An 18734-nucleotide genomic window follows, 5' to 3' on the forward strand; every position below is an offset into this window, starting at 1 on the left:
GGCCAGGTCCCAGGGGTGGATCTGGAGCGGCCTTGGAGGAGCCACAGGGATTCACCTGCCAAGGCAGGAACCAGCCCATAGAAATGGCCACCTACACCTGCAGGGTTCATTACAGAAGTGGCCAAAGGACCAGGCACGGCAGGGGAGGCACCAGCCCAGGCATCCTGCTCAGAGCTGCTGCTCTGGGAGCCGCCAGCACCCACTCCCATCTCATCCCTGCCACCAGATGCCTCAGGTGAAGACAATTGTGTGACCTTGGTCAGAGCCACCTTCCCCTCCCCCAGGCCGAGCCCTCAGACAGCCTCACCCTGGCAGCTGCGGTTGTCGTCCAGCAGGATGTAGCCTGGTGGGCAGGAGCAGAAGTATGTGCCGGGCTGGTTCACACACTCGTGCTGGCAGAGGAACTCAGAGAAGCTGCACTCGTCCATATCTGGGGGCGACAGGTGCACACGCGCTGTGTATGATCACAGGTGACCTGGGCACGACAGCTCAGCAGTCAGCTACTCAGCTCCGTGCTCCAGACACAAACTACGGCTTTACTGTCAGCAAGCTGCTAATTCGCTTCATTTTTAAAGATTTATTGATTACTTGTTTGAAAGGCAGAGTTACAGAGAAGAGAGGGAGAGACAAAGATCGTCCAGCCACTGGTTCATCCCCCAAATGACTGCCATGGCTGCGGCTGGACCAGGCTGAAGCCAGGAGCCTGGAGCTTCATCCAGGTACCCCTCAAGGTTGGCAGGGGCCCACGCACTTCGGCCATAATGTTATCTTCCCAGGCGCACTAGCAGAAAGCTGGGTCAGAAGTGGAGAAGCCAGGATATGAACCAGCGTGCATACGGGATGCCAGTGTTGTGGGTGGCAGCTTTACCTGCTGTACCACAGTGCCAGACCCTCGTTCATTCCCTGAACTCTTCTGGTGGTGGTGGGGGGGGGGCGCTCACCACCTGCTGTGGCCACTCACTGACCCTGCCACAGCTCTCATCTGCCTCCACAAAGCTCCCAGCAGCCTCTGCTGTGGGCGCCGTCACATCAGCTCCTTGCAATGGAGTCCACTGGCTCTGCAGGTGAGCCCACCTCCACTTCAGACCTGCCAAGGACCTGACATCTGTTTGCCTGCTGGGGGGTTGGGGGTGTAGAACTGTTCCCCAAGAGCCAGAGACTTTAGCAAATTCCCCTTCCCAGTAAGTTGAGGAACAAGATTGTCCCTAGAATCCCGGATAAAAGGGACAACCCGGAAGGCTGGGGGAAGGGGAAGTCAGTGATATATAAAAATGTCACTGCATCAGGGGCCGGTGCCGTGGCTCACTTGGTTAATCCTCCGCCTGTGGCACTGGCTTGGGCCCCTGCACCCGCATGAGAGACAAGGAAGAAGCATCTGGCTCCTGGCTTCGGATGGGCACAGCGCTGGCCATAGCAGCCATTTGGAGAGTGAACCAATGGAAGGAAGACCTTTCTCTCTGTCTCTCTCTGTCTATAACTACCTGTCAAATAAAAATTTTTCTAAAAAAGTCACTGCATCAAAAAACCTTGAAAGACAAAGTCTGGAGTGTGTGGGTGCTATCTCGCTGGGACAAGGGAGGACCAGGCTCCTCCAGCTGCAGAGGTGGGGCGGTCACGTGACTTCACAGCGCATCCCTGTGAGATGTGACAGTCAATGCAGAAGCAAGCGTCCCAGCAAAGCCGTCTCTGCCTCACACGCAGTTTGGCACTGGAGCCCTTGTGTGAGCCTCACTCGATAAGCACGCCAAAGAAAACATGTTTGCATTTGTTGTTTCCCAAAAGACTTGCTTTCACTTGTTCCCCTGTGACATGTCCTCGGATTGCTCCCTCTGTGACACATCCTTGGATTGCTCCCTCTCACCCCGGACCACGGGGCTCCAATCGCACGCCTAAGGCCTCGCAGCCGGGAAGGAAGGGTCTTTCCTGTTTCCTTCGGGGGTCTTCAGGTGCTGCGTTATTAGCCAGCTGCATCAGATTTCAAAGTGGAGGTGTGCTTCTGCCACCCCTCCTCCTGCCTCCCCAGGAAGCTCCAAGAGGCCCGGGTCTCTGGCCCCGCCATCACAGCAGAGCGCCCTGCTTTGGTCCTGTCTGCAGACTGATCGTACCTCGGGTGGGCAGTGACACCTGTCAGCTCTGGAGGCTCCTTGCGGGCCAAGCACCAGGGAAATGCTCTCTGTGCCTCAGCTCACGGAACCCCCAGCTCAGCACTATGGGGGGGGAGTGCTGCCACTGCGTCCGGAAGGAAAATCGAGGCTTGCAGAGGTTAGGTCTCTACGCCAAGTCCACAGACCATGCAGAAGTAGGGAATCTGGGGTTTGAACCCAGCCAGCCCTCCTCGTGGTCCCACATGCAGGATGCTATGGCGCCTCCCTGAGTAACGGTGCTCAGGACTAATGGGTGGTGGACTGGGGGATTCTGGGACTGGAGGTAGGTGCCAGTGCCTCCCACAGGGCGGAGAGGGGCTGCCACGGACCCCACCCAGTTCTCTGGCTGTGCAGTTCCCAGACTCTGTAAGGGCTGTGGCTCCACCCTGCTCCGAGAAGCTGCAGCACAAGCCTGCTTTCTGGCAGGACGCACACATGAAGCCCTTTTCCTTCTTCCACGTGAAAACCCACCAGGTTTTTCTAAGGTCGGCTCGGCCCAGCAAACCCCTGAGGGGCCAGGGGACAAGGAAGGGTCTGGTGCTGCACCCAGGGGCCACGCGAGCTGTGGCTGCGGGGAATGGAGAAGGAAGGAGGAAAGTGCAGGAGACACACGGTGCCCACGCAGGCGAGGCTGTACGGAGAGTCACGTCACGTCCGTCCCAAACCCTGCAGGGTGCAAACTCCTTGAGAAACCCGAAGTCTCTCACACCTCCACTTAGGGCGGGCAAAGTGACCTGCAATGCCGCTTAGATACACCCGCCTGGTTCACCCTTGGTTGACCAGCTGGTGGATTTTTAGGACATGACTTGGCTGAAGACAGCCGTCAAGGGTAAAGCTAAAATCTGAACTCAGCCCCACCCAGCTCCCACTGTGCCTCCCACACTGTCCCTGCAGACGGCCCACCACCTGCGGCTCTGCAGGGCGCCCGGGGGAACTTGGATTCCCCAAGGGGAGCAGAGGGGTGGAGGGTGCCGCAGTTTGGGAAGACAGCGGCTATTCCTGCCTGGGGGTGTCTTACTTCTGTTTCTGGGACTCATGTCTGCCCACTTGAAGGCTCTCTGTAGCTGCCTGCATGTGGCCTGACTTGCCGGGCCCCAGGGAGAAGCGCTCATTGGTTTCGGGGAGCTTGGTCCCTGGGATGTAGGCAGCTCCTGCTACAGTGAAATCTAAGATGAGGGCAGCCACACCCTCTCGCCCTAGGCATGGCCCCTGCTCCAAAAAGCCCAGTGAAGCAGCATCAGTTTAGATTTTCCTAATGCACAACTTGGATGATGATGCCGAAAGCAGATGCTTGGAGTTTTCTTTACTTGGACGTTGACAGTAAACAAGGAATGAAACAAAGAAAAAAGGAAGCAGAAAAGGGTGGGGGTGAGGAAGGGAAGGAGTGGTACACAGCTCTGGGAAGGTGCTACCCACAGTCACAGCAGTGAAATGGATTCCTGTTCCCCAGGAGTGAACAGTCTAGCAATAGCTTTCTAACTGCCTAGGAAAATAAAACCCAACTTTCTAGGGGAAAAAAAGAGGGGATTACTAAGAAAATTCTAATGGCGTCAACAAGCCAGCATGGGCACAGAGTCACAGTCCTCGGGCGTAGACGGAACTTCTACGTTCTCAGAGCAAAGGATGGTGTTTCCAACCACTGGACATCCAATCGTTCATTCACATGTCAAGCCCTGCTCACTGCATGCCACGGTCTGCCAGGCTTGGAGGCTCGGAGCCGGGCCCCGGTGACCGGTAGGGATGGTGGCAGTTCACAAAGTGTACGTGGGAATGTCCATGATCCCACGCCTCCTGCGCCCCGCCCACCCTGTCTCGAGTCTGCTCTGATCCCCGCCCACCCTGTCTCGAGTCTGCTCTGATCCTGCTCTGATCCTCTCTAGGACCTGAGTCAGCGTGGGCTGGGGACAGGTGACTCAAACTCCTCCCCTCCTCAACCCCATGTCAGGTCCCTGCCCCTTGTCAGGTGACAAGAGGAGGACGCTGCCTCCCCCACCTCTCAGGGACTGATTCATCTCCGTTCTGTGTGCCCTGGACCCTCTTGCACCAGGAAATGCCCCAAACTGGACATGTGTCCGGGAAATGAGAGGAAACACCTGTGCAGGACGCCCTCGCCCTCCACCCCCAGGCCCCTGGTCCAGGCGGGAGCTCATTACCACTGCAGTGAACACCGTCATCCGCAAGTTCATATCCAGGGTCACAGCGGCAGATGAAAGAGCCATAGGTGTTGACGCACGTTTGCACGCAGGGGTTCTCCGTGGCACACTCGTTCACATCTGCAGAAAGCAAAGCATGTCACTGGCCATCCTCACACAGAACATCTGCTCTGACCAGGCACGACACGGCACTGACCACAAAATCTACCACCAGCCGGAGACCAGATTCATGGATACCAGGCATCTCCACTCCAGGGTGCAGCGGGTCGTGGTCTCAGGCTCCAAATGCCTTCACGTCCGTGTCCCTCAGGGCTCAGGCAGAGAGAAAACAGCAGGTGTGGGGGCCAGCACAGTGGCTCACTAGGCTAATCCTCCGCCTGCAGCACCAGCATCCCATAAGGGCACCGGTTCTAGTCCCAGCTGCTCCTCTTCCAGTCCAGCTCTCTGCTGTGGCCTGGGAGGGCAGTGGAGGATGGCCCAGGTGCTCGGGCCCTGCACCCGCAAGGGAGACCAGGAGGAAGCACCTGGCTCCTGGCTTCGGATTGGCACAGCGCACTGGCCGTGGCGGCCATTTAGGGGGTAAACCGACGGAAGGAAGACCTTTCTCTCTGTCTCTCTCTCATTGTCTAACTATCTGTTAAACAATAATAATAATTTTTTAAAAAAGAAAACAGCAGGTGTACTCGCCATCTACAGGGTACTCCCACTGTTTGTGCCACATGCAATTCAAGCATGGGCTTCATTTGGTGCAAAAAAAAAAGTGAGATCCAGGCAAACAAGGGGTCTTCAAAAAGTTCGTAGAAAATGAATATGATAGGGGCTGGCACGTGTGGTGCCGCAGGTTAACGCCCTGGCCTGAAGCGCCGGCATCCCATATGGGCGCCGGTTCAAGTCCCGGCTGCTCCACTTCTGATCCCGCTCTCTGCTGTGGCCTGGGAAAGCAGTAGAAGATGGCCCAAGTCCTTGGGTCCCTGCGCCCACGTGGGAGACCCAGAAGAAGCTCCTGGCTCCTGGCTTCGGATCGGCACAGCTCAGGCCATTGTGGCCAATTGGGGAGTGAACCATCGGATGGAAGACCTCTCTCTCTCTCTCTGCCTCTCCTCTCTCTGTGTACCTCTGACTTTCAAATCAATCAATCAATCAAAATGAATAGGAAGAAAAAACTCTGCATGGACTTCAATTTTGGGGGGAGGACAGCAAAAGAAGCTTCTCTTTTACCTCCATTTTCCACTTGTGTGCACATAGACCTGCAGGTCTGCTCTCAGAGGGCCACCCACGAGGCGGTCTAGGCCATACCTGCGGTTACCCCTCACCCGCCGAGCTCCTCTCTCACCTTCAACACTTGGACGCCTCCCGCAAACAAATAATCACAGCAATTTTAATAACATTTGTGTTATTGCACCTAAATACCACCACGGATTAGGAAGGGATCTCACACTCACTTAAGCCTTCCAGTAGCCCTGCTCCAGGACCACTGCCCATTTCACAGGTGGAGCAGGTAAGGAAGAGGACCACAAAGGGAACAAGGATTAATGGGATGAGTGTAGTGATGGTTTCACGGGGTAAACGTCTATCAAAATGAATGACACCACGTCCTATAATAATACAACGTATTGTATATTGACTACACGTGGATAAAGCTGTTCAAACATTTCTGAAGATTGGCAGATACGCCCACATCCAGAAGTCAACAAGGGCCCGGTTGGAACTGGAACAGGAGCCAGGGGTCTTCCCACAATACCCGTGATTCATTCTGCACAGCTCACCCAGACAGGGGCCCAGGGGAGGTGCGCAGCCCCTTCTACACTGGCACGGGCTGATCCAATGTAAGCACCCCATCCCGTGTTCCACAGGGGCACCCTAATCCGTGCTCCAGCTGAGGGGCAGGCACTGGGCACAGTGGTGAGGACACAGCTTGGGACGCCCACACCCTACATCAGGGTGCACCCTGGGAGGCAGCTGACGAGGGCTCAGGTACTTGAGTTCCTGCCACCCCCATGGGAGGCCTGCATGGGGCTCCTGGCTCCGGTCTTGGGCCTGGCCCCGCCCTGGCAGTCGCAGGCACTTGAGGAGTGAACTAGCAGACCGGAGCTCCCAATCTCGCCTTCTGTTTCTCCCTTTTAAGCAAAAAGAATGAATAAACAAGTAACGAAGTCTCAGCTGAGAGGCTCCATCCTCTTCAGCCACACTGCAGAGAAGCCCATGGACATTTGGGCGGCCAAAGCTATGGTGCTGGGCAGCCTGATGGCTTTTCTCAAAGGGGCGGGCTGGTGCCCCGCCCACGAGCTCCTGGTGCTCTCAGAGGAATGCTCATCAAATACGGCACAGCCACAGGGGAGGGCCCAGAAGATGCAGCCTCCCCTGGTGCCCTGGCCGGTGGCAGCATCCCCACCAGGGGCAGGATGGGAAGGAAAATGTCCACAGTGCTAACTACTGAGTCAGGCCCGGGCGGGACAGCACCGGCAAGGTATAGGCTGGCGTTCCCCACTTCCGGCCAGATGCTGGCCACGTGGATGTGACTGTGCTCAGTCCCCCCTCCCACACTGCTGGTGGAGTCCAGAGCACAGGACACAGGACCCAAAGGACCCTGCCCCCTGTGGCCGTAGGGCCCCTTCCTGCCCACCCTGAGTGTGGGCACCCGCACAGCCCAACCACAGCCCAGGACAGCGAGGCCTGGGCCTTTATTCTCGGCTGTGCTGCTGCCTGGCTGTGTGACCTTGGCCAAGCCCAGTGACCTTCTATAGCCTTGGTTCCCTCATCTGTGAAGCAGGGTCACAAACCTCCCGCCTGTGCAGCCCACAAGGCTGCTGTCGGGACTCTGTGACAGTAAGAGACCTGCCCATGCATGAGGTGTTGGGATGGCAAAAACTCCATGCAGGACTAAATACACTGTGGCCCACGGCCCTGCTAATGCAACCTCCAGGGGCCCAGGCCCCGTGTCCAGGCCCGGGTGTGTGCCCACAGCCTGATCCTGCCGCCGGACCGGGCACCACCATGTGTCCCGTCTGCTCTGTGTCTCAGACTCATCCCTGGGGTGGGGGGGGGGGGAGTGGGGGGGCGGAGTGGCGTGCGTCTCCCTGGGCTCTGCTGCTCACGGCTGCTCCTCATGGATGCTCCTCAGGCACTGGGTGCACCTTGCTGGCCTCCTGGGGGGGGGGGGGGAACGTGGCTGCCGGCTCCACCCTCTGGCCTTGGCACTGAGAAGCCTGCATCTGCCCTAAGCCGCTTATCTCAGGAGCAAGGGAGCCAGGTGCCCGCCCTCCACGCCAGTGGGCAGGAAGGGCCGGCTCTGACAGCTTCCTCCCCCCAGCCCCCCAGGCCAGCCTCTGCTCTTGGGAGAAAATGACCTCCCCTGGCAACCAGCAGGAGCTTCTTGGAACAATCAGCAGACCCAACTCCGGGAGGAGAGACTTAGCAAGAATCCAGGATCAAACTGCAACGCTGATGCCTTCCTGTTTACCCAACGACTGAGATGCGATTAAGCTAATGGAGACAGAAAATCCTCCAAGGGGCTGGGCCAGAGCCCGCCTGCTGGCGGCCCAGCGGTGACAAGGAAGTGGGCCCTGCGCAACCTGTGGCTCCAGACAAAGCGTTCATTCTGAGTCTCCGCCCTGGGCCTGGACCTTGCGGCCGCCAGAGCCTGGGGCCTGGACCCGAGCGGGCAGGACTTGCGCTGCTTCTTTGGGTCTGAAGTCCCCATTCACTTCCTGAGCACAAGAAACCTTCAGATAGGAGCCCAGTAGACACAAAGGCTTGTTTTTCTTCCTTATCAGTGTTTGAAAAGCAGAGAAGGCCTTTGTTGTTTTGAGAGGCCTGCAGAGTGTGCCCTGTGGGGTGTGCTGAGTGTGCCCTGGGCCTGCTGAGTGTGCCCTGTGGGCGTGCTGAGTGTGCCTTGTGGGGTGTGCTGAGTGTGCCCTGGGCCTGCTGAGTGTGCCCTGTGGAGCCTGGTGAGTGTGCCCTGTGGGACGTGCTGAGTGTGCCCTGTGGGTGTGCTGAGTGTGCCCTGGGCCTGCTGAGTGTGCCCTGTGGGCGTGCTGAGTGTGCCCTGTGGAGCCTGGTGAGTGTGCCTTGTGGGGTGTGCTGAGTGTGCCCTGTGGGTGTGCTGAGTGTGCCCTGTGGGGTGTGCTGAGTGTGCCCTGGGCCTGCTGAGTGTGCCCTGTGGAGCCTGGTGAGTGTGTCCTGTGGGACGTGCTGAGTGTGCCCTGTGGGTGTGCTGAGTGTGCCCTGTGGGTGTGCTGAGTGTGCCCTGTGGAGCCTGGTGAGTGTGCCTTGTGGAGCGTGCTGAGTGCCCTGTGGAGCCTGGTAAGTGTGCCCTGTGGGCCTGCTGAGTGTGCCCTGTGGGTGTGTTGAGTATGCCCTGTGGAGCCTGGTGAGTGTGCCCTGTGGAGCCTGGTGAGTGTGCCCTGTGGGTGTGTTGAGTATGCCCTGTGGAGCCTGGTGAGTGTGCCCTGTGGAGCCTGCTGAGTGTGCCCTGTGAGCCTGCTGAGTGTGCCCTGTGGGTGTGCTGAGTGTGCCCTGTGGGCCTGCTGAGTGTGCCCTGTGGGTGTGCTGAGTGTGCCCTGTGGGCCTGCTGAGTGTGCCCTGTGGGTGTGTTGAGTATGCCCTGTGGGCCTGCTGAGTATGCCCTGTGGGCCTGCTGAGTGTGCCCTGTGGGTGTGCTGAGTGTGCCCTGTGGGCCTGCTGGGCACGTTGGTTCTTTTTAGGCAACAGCCTCTGGCCCAGGATGGAGGGCAGCTGCAGGACGAGGCCTCAAATCGCCCACAAAACCCCACAGAGGGTGCAGGCCTTCATTTCATGACTCACCGAGGGCCGGGGCCCTGAGCGCCTCTCGCTGGGCCTCGGGCACTGAACTTAGGCAACGGGACCTGTGAGCAAGTTCCAGCCAGGTCACCCCGACAGCAGGCCCAGGAGGAGAATCACATCCAGGAAGCGGTGAGCTCCCTGGCCCGGCGGCTGCGGTTCTAACCTCAGCAGGACTCACAGCACTGCTGAGTGGGTTCATGGAGCTCAGTGCAGGTGTCGGGTTTCTGTAAGCAGTGCAGTGGGAGGGGGGCTGGGACAGGGGACAGGAATGCAGAATAACAACAGGGCTTTGCATTGGGGCTTTGCATCTTGTCCAAGTTATCTCGCACGTCACCTACCTTGGCAAGACCTTCCATCTTCATTGAGGGTAAAACCAGGGTTGCATGTACAGGAATAGGATCCAGGAACATTCGCACAGAGCTGCTGGCAGTAACCATAGCGACATTCATCAATGTCTGGAAACAGAAACACAGGCAGGGTGAGACGGGTCTCCGTCTCTCTTGCCGATGCCACCGCCAGCGTGGCATTAATGCCCATCTCTTCCGGAGCAGGGTCGGACAAGGAAGCAGAGGAGGCAGCCAGTGCTAAAACCATGCCTACTAAGTGCCAGGATGCTCCCTGCTTTCAAGGCTCAGTCTCCCGACAAAGGCTCATCTCCCTGAACCACCTGGTCCCTGAAGACCTGAGCCCTTCTTGCAGGTCGATGGTCGCAGAAGGAATTTCTGCTGAGTGGGACTGGGTAAGAGGCCCTCTCAGATTTTACCCAAGTCTTAAGATGCAATTCCAAGACTCTCTATGACTTTTTCACTGCCCTGAGAAGGGACAGGTGAGCTTAACACGTAAGCAGCAGCCACAACACCGCTGCCAAAGGCTCCCGGCCACTGCACGTTCAGCTTGAGGAGCTAGTGCAGGCCACCATGACCTGGGAGGCACCACGGTCCGAAGACCCAAGTCCAGGAACTCAGGATGCTGCGGTTCACCTTGGCTCTCTCCTGCACCAGAGCAGATGGAAAATGTCTTCAAGCCACTCTGCCTTCCAGGGAAGCAGCAGCCTTGTGGCTGAGTGGATCCTTCCAGCAGAGCTGCGCGACAGGGACCCTGCTGACACCGGCGCCTGACACTGTCAGCAAAGCGCTTCTCAACCCCGGGAGCTGACAGCCTGGGGAACTCACTCCTCCGAGGCCGGGCGCCTGGAACGAACCACCAGCCTCCAGGGGGAGACAGAGTCCTCACCTGTACCAGCTCCCGTGGAGGCCCATTGCCCTGCCGGTGGCTGCAGCTGGTCCTTAACTCATCCTTCCTCACCCTACGCCACCCGCATTCCCTCCCTGGACCCCAGTTCCACGGAACCAGGGTGCAGCCATCCAGGGCTCTGGCCCCTGACTCAGAACCTTGGTCTCTCTGCCAGAAAGGACCCCAGCTCCCCTGTCCCGTTGTTCAGCCCTTCTCGGATCCCGTGCCCTGCCCCTAGGCTCTCTTTTATCTCTAAGGTCCACTTACTTCTTTTTCAATTATTTACTTATTTTCATTTTATTTGAAAGATGACAGAGACAGGCAGAGACAGGCGAGCGAGCGAGCAAGAAAGATCGATCGATCGATCGATCTTCCATCTGCTGGTTCATTCCCCAAATGCCTGCGACAGTCAGGGCTGCACCAAGCTGAAGCCAGGAGCCAGGGATCTCCATCTGGGTCTCCCACAGGGTGGCAGCGGCCCAATGGGCCATCACCTATGTCTCCCAGGGCATTAGCAGGAAGCTAGACTGGAAATGGAGGAGAGAGGACTCAAACCAGGCATTCCACTGTGCGACGTAAGCCTATTGGTTAAAATCTTTAAAAACAAACAAACAAAGTGGAAGAAGCTCCTGGCTCCTGGCTTCAGATCAGCTCAGCTCCAACCACTGCAGCCATTTGGGGAGTGAACCAGTGGATGGAAGACCTTTTTCTCTGTCTCTCCCTTTCCCTGTCTGTAACCCTACCTCTCACATGAAGAAATAAAATAAAATAAAAAAGAAGGACGGCAAGCCCACTGCCTGTACAGTTGCTCCTCTTCCCCAGGTGCAGCTGGGCACCTGTCCCTTGTTCTGCAAAAGCAAGGCCTCCCTAGGTGCCTGGAGCGGGTAGTGGGTAGCACTTGTATTTTAGAAGAGAAAGACGCATTTGACCAGGGCAAGCCATGTGTTCAGCCATAAGGAATAAAGGTCTCTTGTGCTCTGTGGAAGAGAATATCCCTCCCAGGCAGAGGAAGGTCCTAGAGCCTAAGGAGGTTCCTGGCCTCAAAGTCTATCCTGGGGGCCAGGGGTATCCTGGCTGCCTCTGCCTCCCTAGCGCCCCTTGTGGTGGAAATGAACACTGGCCTGAGGACCAGGAGACTTGAAGACTCAACCCACTCACTTTAACGTAGTCCAAATTGTCCCTCCTCTCTGAGTCGCAGTCTCCAACTCTGACATAAGATCTACATCCCTTCCAGCTCTGGCATTCTACAGATGCAGTTCCTATACAAACAGCCCCCTCCCAGGGATCTGCGTATGTTCACATCAATAGTATCCAACTCCCCACGGGCACAGAGGTCGGTTTACATGCATTGCGACTGTCATATCCTCAGACATCCGCATGCACCACTCTGCCGTGCGTGTCTGGAAAGCAGAGGAAGCCAAGCCGGGCTGGTCGGTCAGGCCTCCAGGGTGGACCCGATTTCTGCCTCAATCAAGCCAGCCTTGGAAAGAAGCAGTTTCTGTTCTGTTCTGTTTCCATGATGCTGCTTGGATCGGTTTCTCTGCTGCTCCGGCACCGGCTTTCAGGCCACAGAACAGTGTCTTAGACAACTCAAACCGGCAGGACTTTTCCAAGAAAACACAGCATAGAAATCACACCCTAGAAATAGAACTTGAAGTGACAGCTGGATATTCCTATGAATTCATTCCCTTGGCTGAGCCCAAAACCAGAGGAGAGGGAAGGAAGAGAGCTCTCCAGTAAAAATAAACAGAAAGATCAGAGAGCCAATGCCAACTGCAAGGACGCCATCCTCGGTGGGTGACGGCGGACCCCTCAGCAGTGAAAGGAGAGGTCACGGCCAGCAGAGGGGGCGTGGCAGGCAGAGGTCACGGCGAGCAGAGGCGTGGCGGGCAGAGACGGAGATAAGGTGTTGGGAGGATGCGATGTCTGTCTGGACCTATTAGTCCACATTTGAGACTTGGAACGTTCTCTTCTAGGCAAAAGTGCTCATTTCTCTTTAGTACGATTTCTAACTAGGGCAGAGTAGCCTTCCCTCATCACTTCCCAGCTTAGGAGAAAGTCCCTGAGGGCAGGAAGCCCCAGATAAAATCCTGAAAGGCACAGCCAAGAGCCACACAGTGCTGGGGCAGGCATTCGGCCCCGCAGCCGAGATGCGGGTTACAATGCCCACGTCCCACATCCGGGTGCCTGAGTTCGACTCCTGGCTTTGGCTTCTGACTCCACTTTCCTGTTAAGTAACTGGGTCCCTACCACCCATCTCAGAGACCAGAATTGAGCTCCTGGCTCCTGGCTGTGGCCTGGCCAAATCCCAGCCATCGTGGGCATTGAGGGGGAGTGAAATGGTAGACGGAGCTCTTTCTCCACCTCTCTTATAAATGAAGTTTAAAGAACTGTGATGATGGCATGACAGTGGTAATATCCGTAAGCTCCACAGGCATCTACCCCACCCCTCCCCACCAAAGGAAGGTTCACTACTCTTACCACCAGCCACGCCCACGTCTCACAGCAGCCTGGAACCATGAACTCCCAAGAGTGCCATGCGCCCCAGGACAGCTGGTACCTAAGCACTGGCCTTCCAGAAGCCAGTATCCATCAGTGCAGGAGCAGGTGTACCCTCCTTCAGTGTTGATGCAGATCTGGGTAGGGTTGCACTGGTGGGAATCTGTTGCACACTCGTCCACATCTGTAACACAAAAATATGCCAGAGGGAGTCACCCATGTGTTTCTGGAGCCCCCGAGCCCACAGAGGTCCCCGTCGCTTGCTTGTGCTGGCTAGGAGGCAGCTGGTAACATCACTGGGTTATTCCCAAGGACAGAGATGCACTCCTCGACCGGTACCTTTGGAGACACTGACCTCCCATGAAGTGACAGAGCTACTCAGCTCACCAGAATCCGGAAGGGAAATGGCCAAGCAGGGAACACCCACCCTCCAGCTCTCCTCGGCCACTCTAGGCCATCACTCTCTGAAAGTACATGACCTTGACATGAACCATTACCTCATTTAAAAAAAATTTTTTTATTTGAAAGACAGAGACAGAGACAGAGAGAGAGAGAGAGGTCTTCTATCCACTGGTTCACTCCCCAAATGGTCGCACTGGCTGAGGCTGGGCCAAGCCAAAACCAGGAGCCAGGAACTTCATTCGGGTCTCCCATGTGAGTGGCAGAGGTTCAAGTGCCTGTGCCATCATTTGCTGCCTTCCCAGGTGCATTTGCAGGGAGCTGGATGGGAAGTGGAGCGGCTGGGACTCAAGCCAGTGGGACGCTGGCACTGCGGGCAGTGGCTTAAACCTATTACAGCACAGCGCCAGGCCCCCTCGTGGAGACTTTGACAGTAAGAAGGATGCTCCCTGCCAGTCGAAGCTGGCAGTCCAGTTGCTGAATTGCATTCATCCAGGAAAATCTGCCTGCTCGGCTCCTGCACCTTCCTAAAGCTTCATGGAGCCCTTGAGTCCTCAGTGCTTCTGGGGCTGCCCTGGAGTGAAGGCGTGTACGCAGGCCAGTCCCGGCCACCTCTCAGACAGCTTCAGACAAGGGGACCAAGCTGCGTCCACGCTCGTATCCTCACGTTTCCAAGGCGCAGGCACCGTGCACACGCAGTGCTCACAGCTGTGCTACAGCGGAAGTGGTCGCTTTCCCTTCTCTCCATACTGCACCTGGGGCAGAGCACCCCGGATCCCGACCCAGGGCCTCCCGCTGTCTCTGAGCGGGAACTAAAGGGGAAAACTTTCCATGAAACACACGTGTGTTAGTTCACGCTACCCACGCTGGGTCCGCCAACGCCTTCCCTCTCTGCTGGTCCTGCCCTCACCTGCCTGCACCTGAGCCGACGCCGTCCTGTTCCCTGCCTCATCACGGCAGCACGGTTCACTACGCCGCACCTCCTCCCCACCTCCAGCGCAGGGCCCGCTTTGCTGCCGGCAACCATACGAAAAGCAGCGGCTCACCGCCTGGTGCACCTGACACCTCACTTCTCGCCGCATCCGCTCTCACAGCCACCCTGCGAGTGGGACTCAGGACCCTCGCTTCCCACATGGAAAACAGCTCACAGAGCTCATTCGCATCAAGCCAAGAGCTGAGTCCAGCTGCTTCTGAGTCCACTCTGTCCCGGAACGGTAGTGGTCCTGGTGCCCGGGACCAGGCGGGCTCGGGAAGGGCTGGCAGGTCCGGCAGAGGAGAGAACAGGGGGCTCGCGCCTTTCTCCTACCCACCTGCCAGTCGCCTGCCTCTTGACACTGTGCATGCTGTTAGCAGCCTCTCAGATGACTCTGCGGGTGGGAGGTGGGCGTGAGGGGTGTCTAGAACCCCAGCACGTGACCTCCCTGAGGCTTTGCAAGCTGCACACTCAGGAAGCCAGCACCCCTGATGACGTGAGACACCCGTCCAGGGAAGTGATGTCACCACAGTCCACCACCCACCTGCGAGGACTCAACACTGGAGGGCACTGATCCGTCCCTACCCCCACCCCGCCCCAAAGTGACATCACATGCAGCCAGCCAGCACCGCTCTACACGAGAACTGGCTCCCAGGTTGCAGCCGCTCGGGCCACCCATGTGTCAACTTTGCATGCCCTCAGGGAGAGAGCCGGCCCTGGTCTTCATGGCAAGGACTCCTGCCGCTGCCCTTGGCCTGCCTCACCCCAGCTCTGCCCACCGAGCCAAGCCTCCCCTGGGAGCGGGTGAAGAATGCCTGGCCGGCAGCCGCTCCTGCTCAAATCCACATCGAAGCCCGCAGCAATAAATAACGCCACTATCGGCCAACACATGTTTACATGTTCCCGGCGGGCAGTGACGGATGGCCATTGTGCCCTGGGAACAGCAATGCCTTGGGAAATTCTGTTCTTTTTCCTGTCTTGAGGAGGACATAGGGTGAGGGGTCCCCCAGGGGGCAGCCGTGAGAGGGCCCGTGGCAGCAAGTCCCCAAGGCTGTGTTTGTGTAATTCATGGATCACACGGCACGCCCAACAGACAGCGAGCCCTACACGGAGAAACCAAATACACACAAGAGACCAAGCTGGATGCATGAGTACAAGTTCATGTAAAATATAATTAAAAGATAAGCTGATTTTGGTGTAAAAAATTTGAAACATGTGTGATTTTCTTTTTTTATAACATTGATTTTTCCATGAATTGGTTTACTCCCCCTAAATGACTGCAACAGTCATGTCTGGGCCAAGCCAAAGCTAGGAGCCAGGAACTCCATCCTGGCCTCCCCAATGGGTGTCAGGGCCCGAGCACTCGGGCCATCGGCTGCTGCCTTCCCGGGTGCATTAGCAGGGAGCTGGATTAGAAGCAGAATGGCTGGGACTTGAACCAAGAACTCTGATATGGGATGCTAGCAGGCAAGTGGCAGCCCAACCCTCCATGCCACAACACTAGCCCCCCAAATAAACTCAACTTCAATTTTAAAAAGTGTTTTAGTGATTGGTTTTTATGTATTTGAAAGGCAGAGCAACAGAGAGAAAGAGATACAGAGAAAGCTTCCATTCACTGGTTCACTCCCCAAATGCCCTCAACAGTCAGGGCTGCCCAGGCTAAAGTCAGGAGCCAGGAGCTTCATCAGGGCATCCCACATGGGTCACAGGGACCTAAGAACTTGAGCCACCATCTGTCGCCTTCCAGGGTGGACATTAGCAAGAAGCTGGATCAGAAGCAGATTTGCCCAGGCAAATCCTGCTATGGGACGTGGGCATCCAAGCAGCAGCTTAAGCCCCTGTGCCACCATGACCGCTCCTATTAAAAATATTCTAAAATGTATTTATCACAGAGACAGAGAGAGGGAGGGAGCTCCCATCAGCAAGTTCACTCTCAAATGCCCATAACAGCCAGGCCTGGGCCAGGCCAAAGCCAGGAGCTGGGAACACAATTCAGTTCTCCCATGTGGGTGGCAGGGACCCTGTCACAGGAGCTGTCACTGCTGCCTCCTAAGGTCTGCATTAGCAGGGATTGGAGTCTAGAGCTGGAGGCAGTATCAGTCAGCAACCATCACAGGGGGACCAGGGCCCCTTAAGGAACATTGTAACCACTGGGCCAAACCCCCAGCCCTAAACTTACCTTTTATCTTTTACACACACGCACACGCGCACACGCGCACACGCGCAGACAAGCATGTACAAAGTATCTGAGCTGAGACACAAAAACTCTGAAGCTCATTCTTTGAAAAATTCCACCAGGAGCCGGCGCTATGGCACAGCGGGTAAAGCCACAGCCTATGACGCTAGCATCCCATTGGGTGTCAGTTCAAGAGCTGGCTGCTCCACTTCCAACGCAGCTCTCTGCTATGGCCCAGGGAAGCACCAGAAGATGGCCCAAGTGCTTGGGCCCATGCACCCACGTGGGAGGCCCGGAAGAAGCTCCTGGCTCCTGGCTTCTGCCTTCTGCCTGGCCCAGCCCTGGCTGTTGCAGCCCTTTGAAGAATGAATCAGCAGATGAAAGATATCTCTCTCTCTCTCTCTTCCTTTCTCTGTGTAAGTCTTTCAAATAAATAAATAAGTCTTTAAAAATAACTCTACCACTTTGAACTGAAGAAGGAACTCAGTCATACCCTTTTCTAATGATAATCTATTTTAAAAATTAATTTTTTAGGGCCGGCACCGCGGCTCACTAGGCTAATCATCCGCCTGCAACGCCGGCACCCTGGGTTGTAGTCTCGGTCAGGGCGCCGGTTCTGTCCCGGTCGCTCCTCTTCCAGTCCAGCTCTCTGCTGTGGCCCAGGAGTGCAGTGGAGGATGGCCCAAGTCCTTGGGCCCTGCACCCCATGGGAGACCAGGAGAAGCACCTGGCTCCTGCCTTCGGATCAGTGCAGTGCGCAGGCTGTGGCGACCATTTTGGGGGTGAACCAACATAAGGAAGAGCTTTCTCTCTGTCTCTCCCTCTAATTCTGCCTTTCAAAAAATTAATTTTTTAAAAGATTTATTTATTTATTTGTAAGTTAGAGTTTCACAGAGAGAGAAGGAGAGTCAGAGAGAGGTCTTCCATCCACTGGTTCACTCCCCAAATGGCCACTATGGCCGGAGCTGCGCCGATCCGAAGCCAGGAGACAGGAGCTTCCTGTGGGTTTCCCACGTGGGTACAGGGGCCCAAGCTCCTAGACCTTCCTCCACAGCTTTCCCAGGCCATAGCAGAGAGCTGGATCGGAAGTGGAGCAGCTGGGACTTAACTGGCGCCCACATGAGATGCCGCACTGCAGGCGGTGGCTTTACCCACTATGCCACAGCGCCAGCCAAAAAATTAAATTTTAACTTTACGTCATTCAGTGGATCGTCAATGTGACACAGTTTGAGAGCTCATTAAGTGCCTGGGATTTCTTGTGCAGGGAAGTCTCACATCTGCCACAGCACCACATCCATGGCAACCACGCAGTCGCCATCCAATGAAGGAACCCACGAACGCCTTCAAACCCCAGGCTGGGTGTGCCCGGCCAAGTGGCTGCCAGGCCTCCGTGGGTGTGGAAACAACCACAGCCGCACACCTGAGGGGGCCACACCTGGAAACGCTCACCCTCCGCTTCCCCACGGGCCCACAGCTACTCGCTGGCCTTCAGTGCATCTGACACAAAGCACGGGAGGAAGGGCCTTGAGCTGCTCCAAGGACAGCGCCTCCTTCTCATACGGGAACCTGGGCAGGTCACCCACGCGTGCAAACCGAGCCTGTGTAACAGGAAGTGCCTCCTACGAGAAACGGCGGTGGGCTGCACCCAGTTCTTTCACTTGATGCTCCGTGACAGCTCCGTGGTGTGTGTGTGTGTGTGTGTGTGTGCGTGCACACGCGTGCCCTCCCACACCTGCAGGCCACGGGCACAGCTGATGCCCAGCGTGGTCCCTTTCACCGCAGAACTCCCAGAGCAGCCTTCCCTGAGAGTGCCGATGCAGCCCCAGGGGCAGCCGCCAGAGCCCTGGGAGGGTTCCGCCTCGCCACGCGAGCTTGTTTCTCTCTGGGGGGCAACGCCTGGCTGCTGTCCGGGCCACCAGCGCCCTAGCAACTGGAGGACAGCATTCACAGAACTTTCCAGAACCTGGAGAAGCCCAGCATTGTGCCTGCCCGGGAAGGACTTCTCTGACCCCATGGTCAGCTTTACCTGCGCTGCCCCTCATCCCTTCAGACCACCCCAGAGTTGGCCGCTGCACCTCCAACAGCTTCGGGCTCAGCAGGGTCACTGATGCCTTCCCAGCAGGCCACGGGCAGAGGGGGCCCTGGGGCCTCAGGGCAGAGGACCACACCTGAGAGGCGCTCCTCTAGGATTTCATCCTCACGGACAAGGAGCTACACGTGGGCAGGGGCGCTGAGACCATTCTGTGAGTCCGGGCAAGGCTGCACGGCAGCACCAGGGGGAGGAACTGGGTGGTGACACCAAACCACGACTGTTCGACAACCCCGGGGTGGACCAGATGCAGAGGATCCTCCAC

General features: G+C 57.0%; 1 protein-coding gene across 1 annotated transcript in view; it reads right to left on the reverse strand.

Moving 5' to 3' along the window:
- The window catches only part of FBLN5 (fibulin 5), an 81097-nt gene that overhangs the window by 12804 nt on the left and 49559 nt on the right, over positions 1-18734 (reverse strand). The window contains exons 5-8 of the mRNA XM_002719596.5: positions 12894-13016; positions 9439-9555; positions 4298-4417; positions 308-430 (exon numbers count right to left, since the gene is read on the reverse strand). Of these exons, the coding sequence (XP_002719642.1) occupies positions 308-430; positions 4298-4417; positions 9439-9555; positions 12894-13016 (483 nt within the window). The remainder of the gene's footprint in view (positions 1-307; positions 431-4297; positions 4418-9438; positions 9556-12893; positions 13017-18734) is intronic.

This window comes from Oryctolagus cuniculus, chromosome 20 (assembly GCF_964237555.1).
Source record: "Oryctolagus cuniculus chromosome 20, mOryCun1.1, whole genome shotgun sequence".
NCBI classification, from domain to species: Eukaryota; Metazoa; Chordata; class Mammalia; order Lagomorpha; family Leporidae; genus Oryctolagus; species Oryctolagus cuniculus.